At 40.2% G+C, this 24,197-nt stretch overlaps 1 protein-coding gene across 1 annotated transcript in view; it reads right to left on the reverse strand.

The window, feature by feature from the left end:
• Positions 1-24,197, reverse strand: part of LOC139443184 (protein cappuccino-like) — an 82,417-nt gene that overhangs the window by 45,379 nt on the left and 12,841 nt on the right. The window contains exons 4-5 of the mRNA XM_071224144.1: positions 5,069-5,213; positions 714-775 (exon numbers count right to left, since the gene is read on the reverse strand). Of these exons, the coding sequence (XP_071080245.1) occupies positions 714-775; positions 5,069-5,213 (207 nt within the window). The remainder of the gene's footprint in view (positions 1-713; positions 776-5,068; positions 5,214-24,197) is intronic.

Raw genomic sequence — 24,197 nt, forward strand, 5'->3', positions numbered from 1 at the left:
CGGAGATTCGGAATAGGAAGTTTTAGATAAATACCACATCTGTATTCTGAGGCAAGGGGGTTAACTGACTCTATAATTCCAGTTTCCACCCTTGCCAAACTAGGTTGGAATTATGGAGTTTTATTTTCGCTGGACCAACAAGTCAATGCACAATCCAATCAAAATCGTCTAACAAAATCTACATCAGGTTCATAAACAACATGGATTTCAAAATGCAGATTTTAGTCGACTGCAGGTTTTGCAAAGGATATGTACTGCCAACTGGGCGTCGACAGATATGTTCCAAATATTTTCATGTTTTTAATCAAGGCGCTTACGTGATTTGATGAATTTCAAGAGGTAAGGCCCGTTTCATTACAATATAGATCTTGATCATCTGTCAGAACGTCTTGACCTGGGCGCCGCCATTTTGTTTGAAGCAATTGCAAGCCATATGAGAGGTGGAATCTGATCGGTCCATAGGAGGGGCACAGAAGAGACATAACTTGTAATTGATTTCAAATCATGTCTTAAAATAAAAGGAAGCTAGATGACGAGATTGTGTTATACATTAGCAATTATAGATCCATATCAGCTGGTAGACATGGTGATGGTGCATCAACTTACCATGGCCACCAACCAACCTGTGGCACCATCTAGTCTGTACTATCAGCTGTGCATATTTTATCATAATGTGGACATCATGTTGACAAGAGTATTACATGGAAACTTACCTTGACCAGTTCGATGTCTTCTTTGTAGTCATGGCGCATCTGGACCATGGCTGCCTGGTGTTCTGGAACACAAACACATGGTAAGGACAGGACACACCACATGTGCACAGGAAGGCGTGTTTGTTTAAGAAATATACGACTCGTGGTCGTTGTTTATCATACAATAAAACACTGCAGGGAGAATAAACCAAGAGGGGTACAGCTCTTCCCTCTCAAAAATAACGTCATCCAATGTATGACATCATCAAGTTGTGAAAGCATATTTGATTCTCCAGAAATGACCTCATGATAGAACAATGTTTTATGTTTGGGGACCTATTTTAACCCCGGAATACCCAAGGGGTGTGTGACAGAATGTGCTATGCTGCAGTCAGTCATATTCAACCTATATCACGTCAGCCGGTAATTTATGCCAAGCAGACCAGTGGTTGACAGAGTGAACAACAATCCACCCATCCAAAACTGGATTCTCAGAAAGGGTCAGACTATGAGTGAGTGAGTGACATGGGGTTCAATGCTGTTTCAACAGTATTTCGGTTCAATCACAGCATTAGCATTTAATGATGGCGGAAATTACACTCAGATGCTGGTCGTAGATGTTTAAACCTTTGATTAGACCCACAAGCTCTTGAAGAATCATTGATCAGACACCCACAATCAGCACCTGCAGATCCTGGTAACAAAGGGACATAACACTGCAGGGTAGGGTGAAGTGCCTTACACCACTTGGTCACCTTGCCCTGTCAGATAATCGTGAGAAGCAGCTTGTTACAATACATCAGTGATGACTGCAGTAGAAGTTCGGGACTACCTGGTGGGTCTGGAGGGTCTGGAGGCTCTGCAGCTGCAACCTCACGCACCACCTCACTCACGGACTGCGTCCAGTTGATGTTCCTCACTAGAGTCTCTACTACCACCTGGTTGGTCATCTTGACCTCTCCTGGACACCCTGACACCGTGGCCTGGTTCACCATTGGCGGAGGACTCATAGAAAGTCACGTACTGAATACATTGTTCTGATGCTCTGTATCAATTTGGTCATTTGATCATTTAAAGGTATGACAATGTATCCAAGCAACCTCAAACAATCAACACTTCCTCTTTGGTTCACACTTTTCCCAGGAAAACATTTTCTAGGTCAATGCTCCAGGTTGTAGATAGGCAAATCCAAACAAACTACAGTTACCACTTCCTCATATTCCTATGTAAAAGTTTCCTTTGCTTTAACAGTATGAAATCAGGAGATAACAATAGGGCAATATTAGATCCATATCTGACCCGAGTCACTAGGGTCCTATTCAGAATTCTAAATGACACCAGATTTTGTTGACAATAATCATCTAATGAAATGCTGTGGCTGCATCTCTGCTCCTACATCTCTCAAAGTCACATCTCTTTGTTATCGTGGGCACAGATCTCATCCCAGTGTCCAGGAGATCTGACACATAGACACATCATCAATTACACAACTACAACTTAAAAACCAAATTCACAGGAATCCTCACATATATAAATTCTCCATTCTGTTATAAAGTCCACAGATCCACAGATGTCATTTCATAGACATCAGAAAGACAATCAAAGAATAAATCCAAGAACTTTCTGCCAGCTTTCTGACATATGAACAATCAACAAAGTCAAACAAACTTGTTACAAAAAACACAAAGTTCCACTGTTAAGTGAATGGTTCCTTGTACGATCCTATTGATTCCTGTTGGCAGCTTCCCTGGTGTATAAATCCTATATCGCATAGCCTGCCTTGCATGTATCACTCAAACACGAACAGCACATCTCCGTAATCGTAAACTTCCAAACAACTTCCCGTTCAGGATCAACTCCCCCGCCATGACAGCCATGTGCTACAGACAAATCCTACCCAACCTTCTATGATTAGGTAAATTACTGCTGATTATGTGCAATTTGTCCCTTGAAGAGCACAGTTACACTGTTGAATCATGGAGTTGTAAGCACTGTTACAGACAGCCTATGAAATGGGTCAACTACCCTTCAGATACACTCTCCCACCACTGTGTGATATATCACTGTGATATGCCCTTTATTGCTTTACCATCCTTGTGCATCATGATTGTAGGATGACTGTATCTTTAAGGGCCTCTGGCTAATTGTTACACTTCGATGATTGAAATAAAGTAAACCCTAACAGTAATTCCACACGTGTGACACACTGAAAAATCACTATTCGTTTCATTCACTTTATCTTTATGATAAGAAAAGAATGAAAACTTTATGTCCATGTCAAAAGAGTCTTTTTGTGTATTGGCTGGGCCTTGGGACAATCCATGAGTAAGTGAGTGAGTGAGTGTGAGTTGGGTTTAACCACTTTTGACAGTATTTCAAAAATATCACTGCATCTCAGCATGTGGGAGGGGGTAGTGGGGTAGCTTAGTGGTTAAAGCATTTGTTCGTAATCATAATGTGAAAGACCCGGGTTTGATTCCCCACATGTGTAAAATGTCTGAAGCCCTTTTCTGGTGTCTCACGCCGTGATATTGCTGGAATATTGCTGTACTGACATATTCACTAATGTGGGAGGAAAGCCTGAAGGTAGCAGAGATTAGAGGTTTATAACTTAGTTGAAAACCAAGAGCAAGAATGCACAAGTCATGAGATCAGATAAGATGGCACTTTTCATTGTCATAGAAATATCCTCTACAGAACTACAGAATGACATTTACATAAGACCCATTTATCAGTATTTTATTCAACAAGGGAGTCTCCACCAAATGCTGATTGATCCAACAATGCATTGCTTTCATGTATTTAGAGCACTTCATGATGCATTTATGAAGATATTCTGATGGACAGTCACTGTTGCAAATCAATACAGGGACATCAATTGTGCGTTGAATTCTGCTTTGTACCTAGAGCTAAACATCCACCCTCTACCCACAGAAACTACATGCTTCCTTTAAATGTACACCACCAATCATGTCAATGACTGTAAACAACAGACACAATACATCATATTCAAATCTTCCAAACACTAATAATGCCCACCCATTGCCCTTTAAACCTGACTCTATTCATAACTCCAACCTACAGGAACCACCCATTTCCCTTAAACCTGCTACTACCCCTCCCCCAACCAACAGGAACCACCCTTTTGCCCATACACCTGCTACTACCTATAACCCCAACCAACAGGAACCACCCATTGCCCTTAAACCTGCTACTACCCCTCCTCCAACCTACAGGAACCACCCATTGCCCTTAAACCTGCTACTACCCCTCCTCCAACCTACAGGAACCACCCATTGCCCTTAAACCTGCTACTACCCCTCCCCCAACCAACAGGAACCACCCTTTTGCCCATACACCTGCTACTACCTATAACCCCAACCAACAGGAACCACCCATTGCCCTTAAACCTGCTACTACCCCTCCCCCAACCAACAGGAACCACCCATTGCCCTTAAACCTGCTACTACCCCTCCCCCAACCAACAGGAACCACCCATTGCCCCTAAACCTCTCACCACCCATAACCCCGATCAACAGGAACCACCCATTGCCCTTAAACCTGCCACTACCCATAACCCCAACCAACAGGAACCACCCATTGCCCTTAAACCTGTCACCATCCATAACCCCAACCAACAGGAACCACCAATTGCCCTTAAACCTCTCACTACCTATAACCCCAAATAACAGGAACCACCCATTGCCCTTAAACCTGCCACTACCCATAACCCAAACCAACAGGAACCACCCATTGTGCTTAAACCTGCTACAACCCTTCTCCCAAACATCAGGAACCACCCATTGCCCTTCAACCTACCACCACCCCTCCCCAAACCAACAGGAACCACCCATTGCACTTAAACCTGCTACAACCCTTCTCCCAAACAACAGGAACCACAAATTGCCCTTAAAACTGACAGCACCCATAACCCAAACCAAGTTGAACCACCCACTGTCCACAAACACGCCTCTACCCATGACCCAAACCCAGAGGAATCACCAACTGCCCTTAAACCTGCCACTACCTATTACCATGATTACCTCAAACCACAGCAACTATCCAATGGCATTTCATCTTGTGTCAGCAGCTCAATAAAACAATCAAATAATGGTGGCTACATCTTTCATGATCAATCTGGAAGTTTAATTTCTTCAGTAGTCCTGCAGTGGATAAATGGGGTAAGTTTTAAAGTTACTTAACAGCCATACCATGGACTACCAATCACGTTGCCAATGAAATGATCTGAACTCTGGCTGGACATGTTCAAGACAAAGCACTCTATCCTCCTTGGAGGTACAGTGTTTCAGATGTAATATCCCTTCCACTAAGGCTTCCAAAGAGAACAGGAGGCTGTCATTGATGGCATTACTCACCTGGCTCGGTGTATTTGAGGGATGGCCTTGTGTCGTGGTCACTGTCGTCTGCCTGTGGTGGCCACATGGGCATCAACTTCCCTGGCGAGTCAGTCTGGCTGGGGGGCGGGGCCTCCAGGTGTGTCCAGTAGTACATACATAGAGGCTAGAATCAGAAGAAAGAATGAATTAAAGTATATCACATGTACACTACAGAGGGGACTAAGAGAGGATGGAAGCTCCATGAGTGTCCAGTAGTACAGTAGCTAGAATCAGAATGAATTAAGTAAGGTAAGGTCTAACTAGTATGAATAGCAGATGAGTCTCTAGTTGTACATACCGTTTGACTAGAGTCAGGGGACGTCTCACTGGCTGGATGGAGCCAAGGGTGTGTCTAGTTGTTCATACATTTTGACTAGATTCAGGGATGCCTCACTAGTTATATGGGGCTAAAGGTGTGTCTTGTACATACAGTTTGACCAGACAAACCAGTGGCTGAAAGCATAAGCATCAATCCCTGTCATCAGACACAATGAGCCAAGCCACTGAACCTTGCAATTCAATCAATAGCAATCCTCAGCTCTTATGACAGGCATGAGGTACTGGGACCGGTTCACCTCAAACTCCTCACTGGGCTTATGTGTTTTAAAGTCAAGCATGTGGTACTGGGATGAATTCAACTCACATTCCTCACTGGGCTTATGTGTTTTTAAGTCAAGCATGTGGTACTGGGACTAGTTCACCTTACATTCCTCACTGGGCTTATGTGTTTTTAAGTCAGGCATGTGGTACTGGGACCAGTTCACATCACATTCCTCGCTGGGCTTATGTGTTTTAAAGTTAAGCATGTGGTACTGGGATGAATTGAACTCACATTCCTCACTGGGCTTATGTGTTTTAAAGTCAGGCATGTGGTACTGGGACCAGTTCACATCACATTCCTCGCTGGGCTTATGTGTTTTAAAGTCAAGCATGTGGTACTGGGACCAGTTCAACTCAAATTCCTCACTGGGCTTATGTGTTTTAAAGTCAAGCATGTGGTACTGGGATGAATTCACCTCACATTCCTCACTGGGCTTATGTGTTTTAAAGTCAAGCATGTGGTACTGGGACCAATTCAACTCACATTCCTCACTGGGCTTCTGTGTTTTAAAGTCAGGCATGTGGTACTGGGACCAGTTCAACTCACATTCCTCACTGGGTTTATGTGTTTTAAAGTCAGGCATGTGGTACTGGGACCAGTTCACCTCACATTCCTCGCTGGGCTTATGTGTTTTAAAGTCAAGCATGTGGTACTGGGACGAATGCACCTCACATTCCTCACTGGGTTTATGTTTTAAAGTCAAGCATGTGGTACTGGGACCAGTTCACCTCACATTCCTCACTGGGCTTATGTGTTTTAAAGTCAAGCATGTGGTACTGGGACCACAATTCACCTCACATTCCTCACTGGGCTTATGTGTTTTAAAGTCAAGCATGTGGTACTGGGACCAATTCAACTCACATTCATCACTGGGCTTATGTGTATTAAAGTCAAGCATGGAAGCGATATGCAATAGCAGTTGTATAAAGCAAGGTTAAGAGCAGTTGTATAGTTTGACCAGACATTATTTAGAGTGAGAACATTATAGACTTATAAAGTCATAGACTAAGAGATAAGTTTGTCAACATGGTCAAAGAAACACTGCTTATCTGACATGTTTTATTGTGGCGAGGCATACTGCCTTTCAAGAAAGTTAGAAAATCATGAGTCATACTGTCCGAATATCTCACCACCTCTGCTTTCATGTCACAAACATTTTTTAGATAGTTTTTATTGATATTGTCCTTCATGATTCCCCAAATATTTTCAATTCGGTTCGGGTCTGGACCTTAGCTGGGCCATTCCAGGAGTGTAAGATTTTGCTCGTTAAACCATTCCTTAAAATGCTTCGCTCTATGTTTTGGATCATTGTCTTGCAGGAATACCCACCTACCCAACCACCACCATACAAAACCAGAGTTAAAAATAGGCTCTTGTCCTATAGTCCTTGCCAAACTGCCCAATAGTTACAGTACATAAGGACTAGAAGAAATTTGCCAATTTTAAGGGTTTTGCTATATGTTATTATTATCAGGACTAGTGGACTAAAAATGTTAGTTTCTACCGTTGAAAACTTGTGTTGTTGGAAGGAGATGTCCCGTAGAATGTCAGTGTACACTGCCCAAGTTATGTTACCTTCAAATACACATAATGGAGAGGTACCCAACACAGACACCCCAACCCACACATGAAATTTAGGACCGTATTTTTGACGCTGGTAAATTGTTTTTTCCGTACCTTTGGTCCACAGTTTATGCAGTTTGGATATAGCCACACTGAACTTTCATCCGAGAACATAACATTGTCCCAATTGAAATTTCTATGCTCTAAACACCAGTTAATATGTCATTCTTGCTGTTCAGGTTTTAGGAGTGGTGATGGAATTTGTTTTGATTTCTGCAATATACTGCATGCAAATGCATCCTAATTGCCTAATATTTTCTATGCTTATGCGTCTGTTTTCATATACCACGTCGCCTTCTGTCACCAATAGTCAATTTCTTTGGCCTACCTCTCCCTTTTTGTGCTCAATTCCATCTCCACTATCAATATTTTTCAAAACACATACACAGTTGATAGGGGAATGTCTGTTCTCTCTGTAATCTGATCTGATTCCTACATTGTACAATTCAGAAATATCATTCTTTTTTCCAAAGCTGCAATTTCCACAGTAGCCGTCTGCTAGCTTGTTTACCAAGGGAGACAACTTTAAAAATATGAAATGCTGAGTTGTCTCCCTTAAATCAAAGTCAGAACAAGTATCTTTGATATGGTAAATATTGATGGCCAAAAAGGTATGAAAAGTTTGCAATAATTTCTGGTCAAACTATATAAATCAATGTCTCTAAGCATACAAAGAGAGTTATTTCAATTACTAAAATATGAATGTATGAACCAGGCATCCTGCAACACTTGCCTATCATTATACTACTGACATGGCTACTTAGTGCCAAGTAACAACTATGGTGATACATGTATCAATTTTTTTCTTCGCAGCCAATAACATATTAGCATCAACAATATGTCACAGAATGTCATACATTAATAAGCTAGCATTGTGAAACATTAAGCTATGCTTTCGAATGTTCTGTGATAGCTTGATCATGTTGGTTCACAATCTCACTCTAATTCTTTTTTTCTAAATTTTTCTTTTGTTCTATTTTCAAAGCAGGCTTTCTGGATCAATATCTTATATGTCAGGCTGCAAATAAACTTTACAAGTTAGTTTTGTTATTAAACATAGTAGAGCAGTATCATGGCAGAGTGAGTGAGTGAGTGAGTTTGGTTTTACGCCGCTTTTAGCAATATTCCAGCAATATCACTGCGGAGGACACCAGAAATTGGCTTCACACATTGTACCCATGTCGTGATTCGAACCCGGGTCTTCAGCGTGACGAACGAACGCTTTAACCACTAGGCTACCCGACCGCCCCGTATCATGGCAGAGGTAACCAGAGGTAACCATAAATGGATTATATGGACTACCTATGTGGGTCATATCAAATTTGTGCCACTCTGACATATAAACCTAGCCCAGTGTCATGATATCTACTTTAGTACTGTAAGCTGAAACTCCAACTAATAAAAAACATGAAGACCATCCCTTATCCTTCATCAAACAGCAGCAGGTTCATGCTATAATTGTCACTTCCACTGTAGGCTGTAATATACAAGCTGTCGCTAACTGATGCTAAATGGCTTCATTCCACACAGCCAGCCCTGATGACGTGAAGGAACTCACTGGCAATGGTGCATGGGTGGGCACATTCATTTCATGCCCATCAAATCATCTCAAGTTTGACAGGTATGTCAGTTCAATTTGTGTGAGAGATTTAGTTTGATGATTGGTATATCAGTTTAGAACTACATATGTGACATGACAGTCGGAAGCTACTGAGGCAGACAGAAACGCTGGCAGAGACAAGAAGAGAAGGATAACCAGGGGTCCGATCAACAAAGCATTCGTAGCACTATGATATTTGCAGCATATCTCTTAACATTATGAACACTTTGTGGATCAGGACCCAGACTGACATCCTATGGACAGGCAGGTCAGCTGTCTGTTCCAACACTGAAATGTAGATTTAGAAGCAACAGAAATCCTAGCCTGTCATTTAGTCCCAGAAATAAATTTAATATATAAATACAAAATAAAAATGATAAAATCCAAAAGGAGCCCAGAAAAGTTCCTGAAGAACTGAGGCAATCTAGACTTTCCAAATCTATCTATTCTCATTTATTCTCAAGGGTCTGGGAGACTACAAAACTACAAAATATGCTTCAACAGACTACTACTCTAAACATGCACACACGATTTCCAGCATAGTTTTACAGACCACAGTACTGTAGCCATATTTCGTAAGGGATGGAGAGAAAGATAGCGTTTAACAGGAATGTGACAGAATCAAAACTGAAGGCATCAGGAATGGGGGGCCCGGTCATCAAAGGCACTGCACAATTCAATGTGCAGAATCGCATCTCATGTGCATACCAGAAACCTATGATCTTGGGTTTAAATACCAGATCATACCAATTATGTTTCTAGGTTTGTCTACACCATACCCATACTCAAGGGTTTCACCAAAGTGGTAAACGTCCTGCATCACTTCGGGCTTTCCTCCCACAATAAGCTGACCAGCGGTGATGTAAAACTGGAATATTGTTTAAAGAGTCACAAAAGCCAAACCACTCACACATCAGTAACAGGTTTCACACGTTGTGCCCATGTGATAGTCAAACCTACACATTCAGGGTGACAAGGTAACAGTGACACTTTATCAACTTGGCTCCCTTTCAGCATAGCTTCATCCACACACTTTCATTATTTCCTCAGAGGTATAACACAAGATGAACAGACTATTTCTTGATGACTCCATCTATTACTTATAACAGAACACTTATTCATCAATTACTTTAGTCCATTTCAGAGGATTCGTCAATGGAGTATCAGACACAAAAATACTCTGATATTCATGTTTATAACTTTTTATTCCCAAAAGTAAAATCATTTCAACCTTTGAAAAGCAATATGTAATTCTGGAAGATATGATAAGCTAATGTAACCATATATTTTAAAGTATTTTTATAAGTAACCCATACCCACTCCAACCTCAAAATATTATAAACTATTTACCACTTTGAAAATATGTGACCTAATCTATAGGAACAAAAACTATTAAAATAGTCCTCTGAACATGCCGAATGGCAAATATATGATGAAGATAATGATTTTACTGACATGTGGCCCAACTTCCCTAGGAATCAATACCCATGTGGCTTCCATGCAGTGACCACATGTGGTGTTGCTGCACTTGACCTGACTGAGCACAGTACACACAATGCACCCCACATGGAGAAAGGCCATGTCAGGTCACAACAAGGTTCACATTGAGTCTGACTGATTGATCGCAAGTGACAGTCATCAAGGAAATATTTGAACTGGACTGGGCACCAATGTTGGAACTGATAAGTATTTAGATATGATAAGAAACAAGCATCTACTATTTGCAAGATTGGACAAAATAGATTGGGCAAGTGATTGAATGTAATCATAATATTCCAGTTATATCCTGGATATGGATATTTTCCTCAGCTGAAACTTTTTTGCAATGGAGCGTGGTCCATAATTTGGGAGCTTTTGGGGGAAGCAATCGGATTTAACAAATTTGTGGTCACTAAAATTTGTGGATCTGCAGAAAATTCTCATCCCTGTATATCACGGTGTCCTGTAAGTCTGGGCCAGACAATCCAGTGGTTGAAAATATGAACAATGATCAATTCTGTCAGGGTACAATGACACACAATCAGCCAGATCAAACATTGTAACCAACACTCCGTGGTTGACTTTAATACTCCGTGGTTGACTTTTACAAAAAAGTATGCAGTACTGGGGACCCATGCTGACCAGGATTCTCCCAGGGAACGTCACTAGAGAACCCATGTTGACTCAGGCTCAAGTCATCAGAAATGATATTTGGAGAACATGAAATTTAATTTTTTTTAAAATAAAGGGAACCAAAAAATTCAAATGCAATATCTAAATTTTAATTACATATACTAGTAAATGCATTACACTTAATATGATCACACAAAAACAGTTTTATTTGTTGCTCTATACCATGGGATATCTATCATTTCTATCTCCCAATAATGTGAAATATTTCATCAAAATGATATGCAGCATTCATTTGAATACCCACATATTTGCTTCAACATCCAACAATATTTTCCCTTTATAAATCAATAACTGTTTTTTATTTCATCACAATAAATCATTATCCCTGCATGCATGGACATAAAAGGAAAAACAGTTTGCTGAATAATATTCCATGCTTGGATGACTTTATGTCCATCAAACAATAGCTCTCTATGCCCTCAGTAAACAAAACACTGTGAAATTCTTGTCTTGTTTCCTGTGAAGTGAAGCATGAAATATTGTATTTTTCCAACAATCAGTACAACATTCCCGGGAGAGTCACATGATCACAGGTACTGTCACATGACCACAACAGTACAGTTATGTGAGTGTCAGTCAGTGATATCAGAGCCGCATGACCTAGCACAACCTACAAGAACTCATGCCAGAAGTCACGCCAAGACAAATGTCAACGGACTCAAATTACACAACATTAGCTGTCCAAATGACAAACTGTATATGAATGTATGTGTATCATTTCTGACAAAAGCAATAAAGAACTCACCACACAAAACTAGTTCCCTTAACAATAACAAATTGTCCCATGAGTTTCAAAGTAGGGTGACTACTTGAAACAAATGTTCGGTCAGGAGAAATGCGAACCACACACTATTGTTATTGTTTTCTGATATTCCTTTTCTCAAAGTAACATTTTCATTATATGTTTGAGGACAAAATCATCCCTCAGCATGTTACAACATGAAGCATGCTCGTATCTATTTCTTGCGATTGCCAGTCAGGAACAATACTTCAACCAATATTTTTGTTGGTTTGTTGTTTAACACTGTATTGAACAATATTCCAGCCAAATGACGGTGGTCTGTCAATGATCGAGTCTGTCCCAGACAATCCAGTGAATGATAGTGTGAGCAATCATCCATGCCGTCATGGTATGATGACACACAATCAACCATGTCAGCAAGCCTGACCAACCTATCCCGTTAGTTGCCTCTTATCATTGTATGACAAGCATGGGTTGTTGAACACCAATTCTAACCGGGATCTTCACAGGGTACATCACCCAAGAGAAACTCAAACTTCTAAATATCCTATTTAGGATGTTGTCAATTAAAACAAATCAGAAAGCTCAAAATATCTGCAAACTGCTAACTTTTGATGACATACTCCGACAAGAAAATACAGGTCATCATTTTGCCATGGCCCTATCAGCATATGCAGTATATCTACATTACCACTGCACTAACCTGTCATAATGAGAGCCCAGTCTCCCCCTGCAAGCCCCCATCAGCCAGTGTATGTATGTCATGTGTACAGCAAGTCTATGTCAAACTGTGTACACACCTCAATTCCAATGTTGGCCAAACACCACTTGAAAAGATCACTGTCTCCCTCCAAATGTCAAGCTGACAATCTAAAGCCTGATAATCTGACCTATCAGAGAGGATGATACATCTCTATGTAACTCAATATTGTCACTAGGTCATAATGAATAATCCTGTGCTTGGAACATATTGCTCTGAAACTTATAACACACCTGTGTTTGAAATATATTGCTCTGAAACTCTTAATACACATGCTAATACTAAAATAAGTTCAGCCTTACAGAAATTGGTGTATTTGAAAATTAATGGTGCCTTCCATCTTCCAAAAATAATAATGATAGTGAACATTGAATTTTCTAACCCTTTTTCTATTTCTTATCATGAGGCTACAAGAGATGTTCCAAAGCTGGTCCTACGACATCTGACCCATTCATACACATTGACATAAATGCTTGTATTTTCACTATCACATTACTGTGATCTCATATCTTATGATGATGATCACAGGCCAATGCATGTTGTAGTAGATCCTCTATTGAAGGTAATGGCAATGAAACACATTCTCAAATAGATTCATCTTTTGAACAAACAAAATGAACAACAATTTCAACCGATCCATCCACAGTTGATGTTGATGATACCACAGATGAAACAACAATCTTTATTAGATCCTCCTGTTGGTCACAAATGACAAATCCTAGTCAAGTATTTGATAGGCATTTAGAAGTTGGAGAAGTTGGAGAAGTTGGAGCTTTTATCAATATTACAGCAATATCACGGCGGGGGACACCAGAAATGGGCTTCACACATTGTACCCATGCCGGGAATTGAACACTGGTCTTCGGCATGACAAGCGAACACTTTAACCACTGGGCTACCCGACCGCCCCTTAGAAGTTGGAAGATCTTGATGATATAAAACTTTTTTATGGATGACAACTTCTTTATTCTTTGTAATGATCTTGTTATCCCTAAAAGGTTTCATGTCTTTGTGATAAATCCTAGTTCTGATGGTAATAATACTTTGTTTGTTGTTTAATGTCTGGACCAGACAATCCAGTGATTGACATCATGAGCATAGATCTACGCAATTGGGATACGATGACATGCATCAACCAAGCCAGCGTGTCTAACCACACGATCCCGTTAGTCGCCTTTTATGGCAAGCATGGGTTGCTGAAGACCTATTCTATCCCGGATCTTCACGGGTCGTAAATTTTTTTAATGTTCATTAGGAAAGAAAACATGATTAGGGAAAACTGTCATGCTTGGTGTGCTAAGTGTGTCTGAAAAGTTTATACTAAGAAATACAACAGGTTTTTCCTATGTAAGACCTTCAACCTGCATGTACAAATGTTTATGAACAAGGCACTTTATACAAGACAGATTCTTACTTGAATAAAATTTTAAAATAAAATGGTAACAAAAAGCCTTTTTCAAAGACTTCACATCATGCCTATACACACTAATTCCAGCAAGGTTTTCACATGTAATGTCTTCTTTTCAAATGTTTAAGGTCAAGAAGCCCTTCTCTCAACCCCATTTGCAAGCATCAAAGTGACAGAGTGGTCTACCCAAACATGCCAGGCATCCCAACTAGTGTGTGTCCCTGTGTTATAAGTAAACTTATAATTAACTGAGAGGAGACACACAGGCCGACCTTGTGGAACAACTTATCTCTGACACCTCCCTCCAAGCCTTCTTGCAGCTTAATTAACACAAGCTGATATTTGATACAGCCATTTGCACCTTGACTCAACCCTTGCACTCTTTTCGTCCACCCTAAAATCCACAATTTCCTCACCCTAATTAATTCAGGCTGATATTCGATACAAACATTCACACCTTTACCCCAGCCTCCTAGATAAGGTATTTCCCCTACCGGAATCCCCCCACCATTCCCTCCCTATATGCAGCCCCTCCCTTAATCTAGTTCACACCACCTCCTCCTTTCCTGCCCAGTTTCCCCCTTGATAATAAGAAACCATTATGGGGTACAATTCATCACCTCCAATCCAACCCCTTCTTCTAGAGTTGCCCCCTTAATACCCCCTAAAATATTCATTGATTCAAGATCCCCTGTCCACCCCCTGCCTCACGTTTACCCCGACTCTACCTTTGTCCCTTCCCCCTCCTCTCCGTTATAACAACATAGGCAAGGCTGAGTGAGGGTAACAGTAAAAGCACTTTCCCTGGACTAAAAGCCCTAAAGAGGTGGGCATTAACAATTCTGCCTGCAGTCCATAAACACAGTCCAGGTCTTGTATTCATTCATAACCTGAAAATATGGATTTGGTAAAAAGAAACAGTGACTCTTAATGGCTTGTGTACCTTTAGTCCTGCACCATGACTGTGGAACATATATATATATATATATACAGTAAACTACGGTTATAAGGAAATAATTGTTTAATTTGAAGTTTACACGATATACGGCTTTTCCATTAGGCGAGAGGTCGGTCACATGACCGCAAAATTGACGTTCAAGTGTATGAAAAACACAATTTGATGTTCATACGTTTTTCACGAGACCGTATTCTTGAAATGACGTAAACACTGATGGACTACTTCCACATTCCTGGGGAAACCCCTGGGAATTCCCTAGCACGAAAACATGCATAAGCGTTCTTTCTGATCATTTAGAACCTTTATACTTGGTCTCAGCGTTTCAGTATACATTGAGAAATGCGGAAAGCGTGACTGCATGATTGTTCACGAATATCCTCCTTACAGCCCATCCTAATGAACAAACGAAGAATTGCACATCTAAACTATCTTAGTATCGACTTGATCCGTGCCTAGGCTGACATTGACCGTCTCCAGCAATCCATGTATTTACCTTTGTGTCTGTTTGACGCATCTTTATTCACCTTTCAATGATCGGCCAGTTGATCAGTGATGACTAACACATGTACATGATGTAACCGCCACAGATTCATTACCAACTTCGGAAATCTCTCCCGTCCCGTTTATCGTGTCGGCTATTTTGACGTCTTGTACTTGATGTAAATGTATTACGACGCGCTGTCATTGTGACTGACTTACTGAGGTAGTTCTTTACAGACCTTTCTCATCTAATGAGGATATGATTTGAACATATGTGCTGCGTAAGATGTTTCTGAAGAGCAAGTTGTGCATCCATACGCCCATGTCACCTCTCTTTTTGAGGAACTATTTTACTCTGCGATATAGCTGGTTGTTGTATGGCTGTCAGTGTAAACATGAAGTCACACGTACTAAATAAAATTGTGTTTAGATCTTGGCCTACACCCTTTGAGGTACGAAATTGTGATAAAAAATTATCATAATTGACTTTCACTTTGTGTCAGTTCATTGGAGTATGAACCTTCATAGAGTGAGGGCCAAACATTGTATGAACATCGTCGCAAGCCCCGAAGTTCATACAATGTTTGGCCCTCACTCTATGAAGGTTCATACTCCAATGACCTCACACAAAGTGAAAGTCAATTCTTCACTCAAAGGGACCACCAATTTTACTTCGTTATAACCGTTGTTCGTTATACCCACCAGTTCGTTATAAGCGTGTATAAGTTTACTGTATATGTTTATTAACAGCCTAGGCAAGTCAAGATGAAACTAAACCAAGTCTAATTTCCTTGATTCCACAGCAGAAGAGGAAAGGCTCTTTTGAAAAAAAAATTCAGTTATTTTAAAGACATATTTTCATCGACTATGTGTTAGTCTAGTGTACCTTGTGCATACACCACTATAACTACTGTCATAGAGATACGGTCAACCATTGTCAGAACTAACATTTATTTCAAAAGGTAACACAACCTGTAGCCATGCCATCAGAGGCCATGCATATGTCTGGAACATAAGTTACGCTTCATTCACTTTATCTACTCCCTAGATGAGATGCCATGTTAATCCTCCTCCCACATGTATTATACATTCACTGTCAGCCATCCCAAACAAACGGTACAACAATGTCACTCTTGATCAATAACATTGTTCATATTTAATCCTTGACAGTACATGACAAAACACTTGGTCCAGAGACCAGAGAGAAGTTCTCATCCTTAGCTTAGCTAGGGTGAGGTTAGATGTTCTGGGGCACCACCATCACCAAGGTGTTCCAGGACACTGTCTTCATGTTAATGTGCTGACCTTGCACATACATTGGTGCCAGGTCAGCACATTAATATGATGACGGTGTCCTGGAACACCTTGTTGATGGTGGTGCCCCAGAGCACATACATTGGTGCCAGGTCAGCACATTATAACGATGACTGTGTCCTGGAACACCTTGTTGATGGTGGTGCCCCAGAGCACATACATTGGTGCCAGGTCAGCACATTATAACGAAGACTGTGTCCTGGAACACCTTGTTGATGGTGGTGCCCCAGAGCACATACATTGGTGCCAGGTCAGCACATTAACATGATGATGGTGTCCTGGAACACCTCGTTGGTAGTGCCCCAGAGCACATACATTGGTGACCGGAGAAGATTCAGGGTAGAATTGGTCTTCAGGAACCCATTCTTGACGCAAAAGGCGACTATGCTCACCTACGAGGCGACTAATGGGATCGGGTAGTCAGGCTTGCTGACTTGGTTGATTCATGTTATTGTAATTAAATTGCGTGGATCGATGCTCATAATGTCAATCACTGGATTGTCTGGTTCAGACTCGATTATTTACAGACCGCTGTCATATAGCTGGAATATTGCTGAGTGTGGCGTTAAACAACAAACAGACAAACAAAACATACACTGGTACTTCCTTGAAGCAGGCAGCATGGAGGGACTAAACGGACATGGCACCACAAACATTATGCTGTCACGAGTTTGCTCCTCAAATCATGCCAGGAGCTGCTAATTCAAATCCAAATTCACCCTGATTACAATTCTTGCTCTTTCAGCACCATACCAAAGCTTGTGTTTTTCATGCAAGTCATAAATGTTTATGACCTACATCATTTTTTTTTTTTTTTTCAAAATGTTTCTTGGCAGAAATGTGCAGGACGTTTCCAAATTTGATGCATCAGTGACAAAAATGATGTCTAATGCAATTCCCTATTTTGACTTGGAACAGATACTCCTGTGTCTTTTCAGGTGAACTATTGACTTGCCTTTGCATGTGTTTGTGATGGGTGCCAGCAGTGGGGCGGGATACTAACCTTTTCGCAAACACCTGGTATCATCACTATTTGATAGTGATTCATAAACACATGCTCATGATATAGTCGGAATCGTACAATCAACAAGAGATTTCTATTGACTATGGAAAGGGTTTTGTCAGTTTTATTCCACATAATGGTGACAAGTTCACTCACTAACTCCAGGCAGTAAAGGTTTGGGTTTAGTACCTCTTATAAGTGATCACATGCAGACATCAGTTAAATGGAAGACCAACAATCTGACCATTCAGTGACCCATAGGTATTAATGTAACATGCTGTACAGAACTATACAAACTGAATGATATTCAACTTGGTGTTCAACCAGTGTCAGGAGGCTGTAAGAACTTCACTGATGACCCTTGCTTGTGATCTGTTTGACTCAATTAATCACTCATTAGTCAGGTAGTTTGTCAAGTTAATTAGTCAAGTTAATATTATGCTTATTTTTCAGCATGTCAACATTGGTCAAACAGCCGTTTTAGCATGTCTTCAATCTGTATACATAAAATGTCTGATGTGCTATCTTCTAAGATGGAGTGCATTAATGTTTAATTGATCATAGATTTAATGAATGATTGAAAATCCAAAATGAATATTGAATATTACTTGCACTTTGTTCAACACTTAATTATGCACACTATTCGGCCACTGCACTGTTTTCTGCATTAGCACTGATACCATACATGATAAGCCAATGTTAGAATCTAAGAAGGCTCTGGTACCCTTGACGTTTATTGACATACAATCTGAATCTAGAGGCCCTAATTATCAACATTGAGGTTATCATGGTCAGGACCCTTTAACTTTCATTCCTAATTTCAACAATGTAATCAATCAAAGTTGACATAATCAATCATTAGGACAGCATTCAGGGAAAAAGTGAGGTGGAGCGAAATGGGGTTTAAAGTTGCGTCCAAGATTAGTGCACTTATATATCGACGTGCATACACGTGTGAGTATGGCTGCTTGTACTAGTCCGGACATATGCCGATTTAATAGTGCTAGCCCACTGAGATAGCATGCCACAGTTTAACATGAATACCCTACTCAGACACAGTATACTGACTCCGAGCTGACCAGTCCTTGTTTTAGCCTCTTAATGCTGGGCGCCAGGAAGGGTAACAACAAGTACAATTTTTTACGTCTTGGTATGACGCAGGCGGGGATCGAACACTTGACGTTCTGCTCTCCAGGCGGACACTCTACCACTAGAACTTGGAGGCAGTCAGGGAAAAAATGGCATACGTAGGACCCAATGTACAGGCATAAACTCTTTGTAAATAAAACATACATAAGTAAACAAAGGCAGTTCCTGGATACCAGCCAGATAGGTGGACATTCATAAGAAGAAGATGATTCAGAGCTGTGTCATCCCTTCACGGACTGTTATAAAGTTGTTATGAACCACTTGTTGAGCTATCACACTGTCTTGCCACCTGGTCCTACAAGCCTACAGACTTTTAATTGAAAGATAATATTTGCAGGAGAAAATTAATCTCCATTCATAAAGACATGGTTGACAGAGAAGTGATTTACAGTTATGTGACAATCTACTTTTGTTTAGTCATCATGTTCATTGTTTTGACAAAATCTACAACATCAAATAATAACATGGTTTTTACAAGATATTTAAATATCAGTAGCATTCCCTCATCAAGAACCTTTAGACTAGATCAATCTTTTCCCTTGATTCATATTTACAGAATATATTTGTCATTGAATGAATGTTGTTTAACACCACAGTCAGCAATATTCCAACTATACCACCGTAGACAGTATATGTCAAGTCAGGCCCAGAAAAAAACACTGGCTAAAACCATGAGCAACGATCTGCACCATTGTGGCACAATGACACACTATCATCCAAGTTTCAGAATCTGACCACTCATTACATTTCAGTTGATTCTCATGTCAAGCCCAGCTACTGGGGAAAACATTCTACCATGTGGAAAGAATATGTATGAACATGTTTTTTTCTTCTTTTTGGTGTAGGTCTTTGCTTGACAACGGTGTAAGGATCTATACTGAAACGTTGCTATACTGTATAATTAAACAGTTTTTATCCATAAACTTTTGTCTACTTTGTCGTTCGTCAACTTTTAAGAAACTCCTATCAAACAATTTAATGTTTAGCCAATTGCTACAGACCTCCAAGATCAATAACCAATCGGTATTTCCGAAGATCAATCATGTTTGACTATACTTACTGAGTGAGAAAGGTAGTTTGCATTGTTGATTGTGACAATGGTGAAAACAATTCTAGGTGACAAACAGCAAGAAGACAAAACCAAGATTGATCATCTATGTGCTGCAGAGTGATGATCAATTCTGAATTTTATATTGTTTTCAAAATAAGGTGGGTCCTCCGTGAGTCCTTGAGGTCTGCTCCTGTAGTACTTGAATGCTGGGACCCCCTAAATGTCTAACATTCAACATTAGGGTTATCAGCTTATCATGGTTATGAGTGAGTGAGTGAGTGAGTGAGTATGGTTTTACGCCATTTTTAGCCACATTCCAGCAATATCACAGCGGGGGACACCAGAAATGGGCTTCACACATTGTACCCATGTCGGGAATCGAACCCAGGTCTTCAGCGTGACGAGCAAATGCTTTAACCACAAGGCTACCCGACCGCCCCTTATCATGGTTATGACAAGGACCCTGCTTTCGCATCCAATTTCAAATCATGATTTCCACACTACAAGTTTTCTTTTCAGCATGTTCAGTATCAACATCAGTATGATCAGTCTCATTCAAAACATGATGCAAAGTAGGATGATAATCTAAAACCATTATAATATTATAACAGACATGTGGACATTGTGGACAACTTGGCTGTTCTATGAAATATAGCAATGGATTCCTTTTCCTAGGACAGGATTAATTTGACCTATTATTTCTAATTGCATTGCTTGCAAGTAATTTTTTCCAAAATAATTGACCATTGAGTTGATGGTTGAAATAAAAATTACTAAAACATTAAGTGAATTCTGACAAGAACTGTCAGTCAGGTGAAATAAAAATGTGTTTGGAAAAAAGTCAAAAGCTTATTTCATTCCCAAAATAGGACAAATTCAAAGTCTTTTTCTTATTACAGAAATAAGGTAACAGATTCAGCAAGCACAACGAAAACAGTTCTTAAAATTTTAATTACATTGCACATTTGTGAAATCTAAGTTCTTCAGACCCGTAAACCCAAAAAATAAACTAAAACACATATTACACGGTAAGTAGATGTTATGTTAGGGTATGCGGATTCAAACACATAATTGTGTTGCAGATTGCTAATAAACTGTAAGTAGAATCCTTCCTTGAACATCATGAATCCTACAATCATTTCTAAAATAAATTAAAGATACTGCAAAAATCCGGATAGAAAACAATGCTTCCTCTGTGACACAATAATTATGCTTTCAGATATTCTTGGCGAAACATGTATAATATCTCTATATTAATTAATCTTCAAGATGACAGTTTGACATATTATGAATTCCTTCTGACAATGTTGCCATGGTTACCAGCACAGTCCTCATTCCCCATTTTATGTTGTCTATTTCAGTGTCATTTGTTGATTCTTCATTTGCAAATAAATTTCAAATTTTCTACATTTCAAAATTTGACTTTGTACATCTTTCAGTTAGTTGTTCATGGACTCAAATCACGTGTTCAATGTGCTTAAACAATTTCCACAAAGGTATTTCAATCAACATTATAGCCACACTGGCTGACTGACAAAGCAGCGTCCGATAGTCATCTGTAAACACTGGGATCATATCAACATATCGCTATCATCTACCCATTAAAGGGGATTACAGGCTTGGGGTCTGAATTCTTTTATAATCTAGATGGATAAACCTGTCATGAGAGCATGACATGTCATCATGTGGGCCATCAGAATGGAATTACTTAAAGGGGATCTATGTAATGTTCATGCTGGTGGCATTGGCTAATGTAAGTAATTGTCAGGACATGACATGTCATGTGGGCCTTCAGAATGGAATTAATTAAAGGGGCTCTCTGTGGTGTTCATGCTGGTGGCATTGGCTAATGTTAGCAATTGTCAGGACATGACATGTCATGTGGGCCTTCAGAATGGAATTACTTAAAGGGGCTCTCTGTGGTGTTCATGCTGGTAGCATTGGCTAATGTAACTAATTGTCAGGAAATGACATGTCATGTGGGCCTTCAGAATGGAATTACTTAAAGGGGCTCTCTGTGGTGTTCATGCTGGTGGCATCACCTAAATTAAGCAATTTTAAGGACATGGCATCATGATGTGGGCCTTCAGAATGGTTCTATATAAAGGGGCATAGCTTCATGGTCCTCAGCTTACTACATTCATTAATTATGAACTAAAATGTCCAATGACAGCAAGGATAACCCAGTGGACGAAGGTGTTCCTGTGACTCAGTAGTAATGAACAGCATTTTGTAGCATGCTTAGCCATGCCAGGGTCCACTGGATGTAGGTTCAAATCTTTTTGTTATTTTATTCTTTGTTGAAGAATTCCATGTTATATTTTAGCAAAGATTTAGCAAAGGTGTGAGTGAGTGAGTGAGTTGGGTTTAACGCCGCTTTTAACAGTATTCCGGTTTTATCACAGCGTGTCAGCTTAATGTGGAAGGAAAGCCCGAAGTGATGCAGGTCTCGGACGTTTACCACTTTGGTGAAACCCACCAGCACGGGTATGGTGCTGACAAACCTAGAAACATAATCGGCGAACCGGGATTTGAACCCACAATCATAGGTCTGCACAGCTAATTGCTGCGCCTTAGACGACTGGTCCACCCATGCCCCCGTATACCATAGGGAGGGTTTCAAATAAATTAAGATCCATGAGAACTCACTGCAATAGTGAACTGGTCTATATGTTGTTATATCACGCCACAAATAAGCTCAAGTGAAAAAACCTTTGAAATGTACCACTTTGGAGAATCGCAAAAATTTGTACAATGCTAACAGACTATGATCGCAATTTGGGTGACTGTCAGATTAAGTTAATACAGAGTGACTTCAGTTCTATGTGAACTTATTCCATTAGATTGTCAATAATCATAATAACAACTGTTTGCCTGTATTTCCTTGAGAAAGCATGCTTCCTGGTTTGAATCATGAACTATTTATACCCCAATTCACATAAAGTTGCATGCACCTAAATGCCCAATAACATCAGCTGCTTGTTGCCACAATCAATGATGTAGCTGATCAATAATTTGTCAACAAAAACATGACAAAGAAACTGAAGAATGTTAATCTCTTGGCATTCATGACTACTTTTTGCAATTACCAAGTATTTTCACAACTACAATTTCATGGTGGGCCAAGAGAGGGGGATCAGCTGGGTCCACTACCACAACCACAAAAAAAACATTCCCCTACACACTCCACCCCCACACCCAGTCCCCTACACACCACATTCTTTGAATTTTATTAATGAGGTGTCAATGAATTTCCTCTTTAAATAATATTATCACAATGTGCATGTACCCATTATTTCGAAATATTTGGAATTTACAAAATAAATGATCTCAATACATGCTCCAAACAAACTTGCTTTTACAACTTCCTCAAAAGTCTGTCTTGCCCAATTTACAAAAGCATAGTACTCACTTGTCATTCATAGCTGGTCTGCGAAAATCACGATGTCTTTCACCAACAGTCAAAGTTACAGTAATCCATATACATGATAAAGAAAGGCACATCAAAAGGAACCCATGCTCCAACAGTCACACAGATTGGTATAAAATCTGGGCTTACAGTATCAATCAAAATAATCATCCATGTCTATAAACGTGAGTCTTGAAATGACAAACCATATCAATTTCAACTGTTACACATTCCTCTTGCAGACCAGGACAACTGATCTGTTCATCTTCAGGCTATATCTACCTTGGAATGTCATCAAAAAGGACATCAGATCAATAATTCCTGTTAATATTTCACATGTAAGTCAAGGTCTGAGCATTGTCCAAACACTTCCAAGAACAACAAAGATCCCAAAAGACAGTATCTTCTCTGTGAGACTAATCCAGTCACACATCTACCCTAACTCCTGGAGACAATACATAGTCCTTCAGAATGAAATTCCTGTGTAGTCCTGTGTAGACAGAAAGTCCTGTGAAGCTGTATCAAATTGTCACCCCGAATCTCGCCTTACACCCACACCGCATCACGCTCCTCCCTGGCCAGTGCCATTAACCTCATCAAATGGGTGTTTACATAGGTAATCATCTTTCATCTCAACATCCAAAAGCCTCAGGCCAATAAGAAAACATCCCTGCGTTCTAGATCCTCCCTCTCTGCTATGACAGGTAGGCTAGCCCACGCTGCTTTAATTAGACTGCAGGTGACCCGAGCCGACCCTGCTTGGCGATGCTATCGGAGCAAGGTATTTGCATCAGTGAGAGTCAGATCCACCCTCGGGCAGTGGTCATACTGCCCTATA

This window comes from Haliotis cracherodii, unplaced genomic scaffold (assembly GCF_022045235.1).
Source record: "Haliotis cracherodii isolate W230 unplaced genomic scaffold, xgHalCrac1.p SCAF_5, whole genome shotgun sequence".
Lineage (NCBI taxonomy): Eukaryota > Metazoa > Mollusca > Gastropoda > Lepetellida > Haliotidae > Haliotis > Haliotis cracherodii.